The sequence below is a fragment of the Aegilops tauschii genome, chromosome 5 (genome assembly GCF_002575655.3).
Source record: "Aegilops tauschii subsp. strangulata cultivar AL8/78 chromosome 5, Aet v6.0, whole genome shotgun sequence".
Lineage (NCBI taxonomy): Eukaryota > Viridiplantae > Streptophyta > Magnoliopsida > Poales > Poaceae > Aegilops > Aegilops tauschii.
Window position 1 is genome coordinate 237,004,731 of NC_053039.3, and position 6,140 is coordinate 237,010,870.

Below are 6,140 nucleotides of genomic sequence, written 5' to 3' on the forward strand. Positions count from 1 at the left end.
TAGCTTGGGTCGAAAGAGGTAAGCTGAAGATCATGGCTGGGTCTGTGGCAGTAAGAACCTTAGAAATGGAATCATCCTCATTCAGGCAGAAGGAGAAAGCCCGCGGGTACACTTCCATGAGTGGAGCGTCATTACCGCTTTCAAACCAGACATCTTTCCAAAACAGAGAGCTAGAACCATCTCCTGGGGTGACTCTGGTGATCCCACGAAAAACACCATTGAGTTGCATTACGTCTTTCCACCAGAAAGAGCCCACTGCGTCAGCTGCATGAGGGATCTTGTTCCTGTAGTATGCGTCCCAAACCAACTCCACCCAGGGAACATCATCATGGTTATAGAATTTGAACAGATTCTTTAAGAGGAGGGCTACATTCTAGGTCTTGATATCAATGACACCAAGGCCACCACACCGCTTTGGACGGCAGACAAGTTCCCATGCCACAAGGGAGTTGTTTTTGACACCATCGTCTGAATTTTTTGCCCAGAGACAATATCTGCACAATTTGTCCAGATGCTCAACCACCTTCGGGTGCAATTTGATTGTGCACATTGCATAGATCAACATCGACGTCACAACAGAATTGACCAAAGTCAGCTTAGCTCCTGACGACATCAGAGATAGCGCCGTGGAAGTCTTCCTCTCAACTGCATGCACCATCGGCATAAGATCCAGCACACTGGGCCTCGTCGTCCCCAGCGGGAGACCGAGGTAGGTGAACGGTAGGGATACAACAGAGCATCCAAACACCCCCGCCAACTCACTAGCACGCTGGTGATCAATGTTTATGGGGATAAGAGTTGATTTATGAAAATTGATTTCCAGACCTACCGATGCAGCGTAGTCTTCCAGGATAGTTTTCATACGGGCAGCTTGTTCAGGGCATGCCTGCATCACCAATATCGTGTCGTCGGCATATTGCACGACTAGAAAATCGCGAGCATTGTCACGAGGGAGAGCTAGTTCAACGAGACTGTAACATCCCAATTTTCCTAAATTAGGATGTTAATAGATCATTCATATGCATATCATATTTTTATTGCATTATTTGCTTTTTCTGAAATATTCAAATCATTATGCAACAAAGGCAATTTATTGGAGTGGAGATAACGTGACTTCTCCCCTGTTTAAAAATGTTCAAAATGTGCAGAATATTATTTCCAGTTCATCTAATATGTTCTGGTAATTTTTTTAATCTTCAAAATATTTTATTTGATTGTTTTATTGCTGTTTGAGTGGCCTATTGCATAAAAATTATTTTACAAAATTGCATTATTGTTGGAACTAGTGTTCCTATAGTTTATAGCTGTAGATCTATTTTTACTGTGTGTCTAGGTACTTTTATTTACAATTTATACTGTGTATTTTATTTTATTTATTTTGGTTCTCCTGCTGTAGTTTTTGTTTATAAAAAAACAGGGCCAGCCAACCGGCCCATCGCCGCGGCCCAGCCGGCCAGCGCAGCAGCAGCACACAGCCGCAGCCCGCTAAGCCTAGCGAAGCGGTACGCCCGCTCGCTCGCACCCGACCCGCGCCCGATCCACCCCTCGCCTCTAGCCGCTGACAACGGGTCCCGCGCCCTGCTCGTCCCCTCCACCGAGCCGGACACCACGCGCCGCACGCGCGCACGCACGCCGAGGCCGAGCCGGATCGCCCAGCGCCCCTGGTCCACCTCCAGCGCGGCCGACCTGCCGTACGCGAGCAAAACCCCTAGGGAAGACCCCGCAGCTCCTGTCCCGATCCTCTTCGTTGCCGCACGCGCTGTTGGGCGAAAACGGATCTCGCCGTCGAGCTCCGAGGCCGCCGTCGTTCACCGTCCGTATCCGCCACCGTAAGGACGCCCCTGCCGCTCCACTTGTCACCGTTCGAACCCCCTCTCGACGCCGCTCTCGCTGACTCCTTCTCGTGGCCATAAACGCAGCAGAGGGAGAGGAACGAGCTCGACCGCCGCCGCCGGAGCCACCGCGTTCAGGTCTTCACCGCCGCCGGCACAGTCCGCCTCGCCGCCGTTGAACACCACCACCACCTCCGCCACTCCACGCCGCCTCCGCTCGTCACTTCCCCCTCGCCGGAGTACCACCGGAGAGCCGCCGCCGCCGACGCCCGAGACCGCCGCCGCCGTCCTCTTTTCTCTGGTGAGCAGACGCGCACATAGTAGGTTTCAGCCAATCACGTGCTGACACGTGGCCACGTGTGCTACAGTAAATGCATGAGCAGATCAGGAGTTTTCTGCTGTTCTTTTTTGTCTTTTTCAGTTTTTCACTAAAACTTCTAATTGCTATAACTTTTAGTGTATAACTCCAAATTAGGTGTTTCTTTTTCCTGTGCACTCACAAAAACCAGCACTTTACCATAGTACCAAAATGTCACATCTTTGCACCTTTCAATTTTGAATTCATTTGAATTTGAAATAAACCTTCCGGAGGCCGTATCTTTCAAACCGTTCATCGGAATCGATTGTTTCTTTTTGCGTTGTGACCATAGTGAAATTTAGGTGCTGTTAAGCTTCTTTTGTTGAGTTTTAAAAATGGTTTTCTTGCTGTTGGTTTTGTTTTGGTTCTATTCGTGTTCCGGTGATTGATTTGTTGAATGGTGTGAAACGTGTAGATTGTCCGGAGTGCGACGCGAGCTATTATCAGGAGTGTGACTTTCTGAACCAGAACCAAGGCAAGTTACATGTTTATCATCCTTTACCTATTGCTTTCTATGCATGTAGTTATATCACACTATGAATATATGCATGTATAGGAGTATTATATATGTTGGCTATGTTGTTGAGCTATCTTCCCGTCTTTTGCAAATCGTGGTAGTTGTAGTTTGCTATGCTTTGTAGACGGGGGTGGTTCGTGTATTCATTGAGTTTATGTGAGGATTATATATATAACAAGTGAGTAGTAACTCAGGATTTAACTCACCTCTGGGCGGAAGTGGTATTGCTTGGTGTTGAGGGAAGGCATCATGGGGTCTTGCACCTTTTCTAAGGTCATGCGCTCATGAGAGTGCACCCTAAGTGGAATGCCGCCCAGGTTCAAAAAGATCAGACAGACTTAGTGACTAGTAGCTTCCATGTGCGGCCACTGGCTATATGGGCTCTGGCTTAGTTGATCAGTTGTTGGAACCCTTGCCCAGACTGTGTTGACAGATGTAGCATATGTAGGTGGGATGTGGCCGTCAGGTGGTTAAGGGAACCTCTTCTGAAAGACTTTGTCTCAATCTTCGGATTGGGTCCAGTGGTTAAAGCGTACTAAACTCTGCAGAGTATTAAAACTAATCATGATTAGCCGTGCCCCCGGTTATGGGTAAATCTGAGCCACTATGCCATTACAGTTGTTGCATTATCTTGACAGATGTGACACTTAATAATATTTGTGGGCAACTTAATAAAGGGTAGGTTGGAGTTGATTTTGCCAACTCAACCTTGTGTATTTAATTGTAGTAATAAAAGAAGTAAATAAAAATTTGACTATTAGGTAGTTATTAGGATAAAATCAGCTTTCTGCAAAAATAAACCCTCAAGCCTTCCTTTTGTTATGCTATGCATATACATGTAGGTCTGCTTTATTATTACTCCTGTGTAGCTTGCCAATACATTCCAAGTATTGACCTATATGGCTGCAACGTCTCATGTCGCAGGATATTCAGACGAAGAGTAAGGTACCGTTAGGGTCGCGAGTCTGCACTCAGCATCGCCAGTGGGCTATGATGGGACTCATCGTTATTTTTCTACTACTTTCCGCTGTTTGATTGAATAAATCTAGCCAAGTGCTATGCAGATTGTTTTATTTTATATACTCTGGATCATACATTGTAATAAATGATGCACTTGCTATTCTGGTATTCATCTATATTGTGTGTGCTAGCGAGTTCGATCCAGGGACTAGCACGGTAAGCACAGAGACTCAAATCCTTCGAGGTTTGGTCGCTACAGAGACCGCTAACAAACGCATCATTAATCGCTGCTTGGAGGAGGTCCGCAGCAAGGACAAAGATTAGCGGTGAGAGAGGGTCACCCTGCCGCACACCACTCTTGCATTGAAATTTCCGACCAGGAACTCCATTAAGGAGCACCGAAGAGACCCCAGAGCCAAAAATCGTATCCATCCATCCTAGCCACTTGTCATCAAAACCCATATGCCTCATGATCTCTAGCATGGGAGCATGTTCGATCGTGTCAAACGCCTTAGCAAAATCAAGCTTGAGGAGGATTATCTCCCGCGCCGAGGTATGACATTGATGGATATATTCAAAAGTCCACGCCAGGCAATCTTGGATTGTCCTCCCCTTAATGAAACCATAATGGTTCTTGTGGATAATTTTAAGGATGACTTTCTGCAGCCGATTAGCTAGGATTTTGGTGATGATTTTGAGACAACAGTTCAGCAATGTGATTGGTCTGTAATCGTTCGCAGTTTCTGGAGAAGAGATCTTTGGGATCAAAGTGATGTAGCCCTCACTAATGCTGGTGATATCGAGCCCCCCAGCCTGGAAATCGTGGCACATCTTATAGAAATCCGTTTTGATGATCTGCCAGCAACTCTTAAGAAAACATCCATTAAAGCCGTCAGGGCAGGAGCCCTATCACTGGGCATTTCCTTAATAACAGCGTCAATCTCTTCATTGGAGAAGGGTGCCGACAATTGATCCAGCCCCTCAATCCGGCGGATGATTCTAGAAAGATCAAAGCGCATATTAGTGGGCTTAGAAGAACCTAAACGCTCCTTATAGGTTTTATACAACACCCCCTCTTTGCCAACATGGTCATTGATTTCCACATTATCATCACGAAGTGTGGAAATAGAATTGTGCCTATATCTCTCGGTGGCCAGAGATTGGAAGAGCTTGGTGTTTTCATCTGCGAACCTGAAAAACCTGATCGTACATCTTTTCCTCCAATACTTATTCTGATACTTGAGTAGTGTCTGCAAGTGGAGTTTTAAAATCCGCCTGAAGTTTGACTCCTGGATAAAGAGAGGTATTTTGTCCTCGAGATTATCCATCATAACAAGAGTCTCATTGCTGTTCTGGATCATAATTTTCAGCTTTGAGGTACCTCTACTCCATCTCTTGAGATCATATCTCAGTGTTTTAAGTTTTTTACAAATGCGAGCAGCAGAATTCTGGGCATGACAAGACTTGGACCAGGAGGCAGCAACCACATCAGAAAACCCCTCGTGGTTAACCCATAAATTCTCAAAGCGAAACAGCTTGGACTTGGGGATTTTAGATTCAATCGCTACCACGCATGGGATATGATCAGATACCGGTTTCCCCAACGGCAGAATCATCGTATTTGGGAACGAGGTGGTCCAACAAGAGGATGAGAAGAACCAATCAAGCTGTTCGAGCAGAGGACCATCCTGCATGTTGCTCCAGGTGTATGTTCTGCCCTTCATAGGGATTTCCATCAAGGACTGTGCCTGAATGATTTCATTAAAAAGCAACATATCTGCAGCGTCGCCACCTGGTTTGTTTCTATTACTCATAGAGTGAATGAAATTAAAGTCACCCAGGATCAGCCAATTTTCATCATTAGGTATGTTTAGATCAAACAACCAATTAGTAAAATCCACCCGACGCTGACCAGAGCAAGGACCATAGACATTCATCAGTTTCCATGATTCACTGGACTGAGTAGCAACAAAAGAAACACCCACCGCAAATGAATCAACATACCATGGCATGCCCACAAACACAGAACTATTCCAGATTGTGATAAGACCACCCGAAGCACCCACTGAAGGTGAAAACACAAATTTATCGAAGAGTTTGGGGCAGAAAGTTTTAATAAATGCTAAATCAAAAGATTCATGCTTAGTTTCCTGGATACATAGCATAGAACAACCGCTAGTATCAATAGCATTCCTAAGAGCCAAAAGTTTAGTATCAGAATTGATGCCTCTGATATTCCATGACAACACATTCCACGATTTATTCATAAGCAAGGGAGAGATCAGTCGCCAACTCCAGAGGACGAGCACTGGCCATCCAGCAGCTTCTCAGGAGAGAGAGCTTCTTGCGCAATCCCGCAACGGCTGCCCATCTGTTGGAGTTCTTCAATCGAAGTAGGAGGTGGACATGTATCAACCATAACCTGTACGGGAGGAGCAGCCAAAGAAACAGCAGAGACAAATGAAGTCTCGCG

At 45.8% G+C, this 6,140-nt stretch overlaps 1 protein-coding gene across 1 annotated transcript; it reads right to left on the reverse strand.

The window, feature by feature from the left end:
• Positions 1-373: 373 nt before the first annotated feature.
• On the reverse strand, positions 374-5,679 carry LOC141022717 (uncharacterized). Its single transcript, XM_073498975.1, has 4 exons — positions 4,859-5,679; positions 1,861-2,130; positions 1,429-1,686; positions 374-971 (listed from the first exon to the last, which is right to left on the reverse strand). The coding sequence occupies exons 1-4, from the start codon at positions 5,677-5,679 to the stop codon at positions 374-376; spliced, it is 1,947 nt and encodes a 648-aa protein (XP_073355076.1).
• Between the last annotated feature and the right edge of the window lie 461 nt (positions 5,680-6,140).

Coding starts and splice junctions, on each gene's coding strand:
- LOC141022717 (XM_073498975.1), bottom strand. CDS start 5,679: ATGCCATGGTATGTTGATTCATTTGCGGTGGGTGTTTCTTTTGTTGCT. Junction 2,131..4,858: donor TGTACGATCAGGTTTTTCAG/GTTCGCAGATGA, acceptor TCTGCTCACCAG/AGAAAAGAGGACGGCGGCGG. Junction 972..1,428: donor TGGGCCGCGGCGATGGGCCG/GTTGGCTGGCCC, acceptor GGGATGTTACAG/TCTCGTTGAACTAGCTCTCC.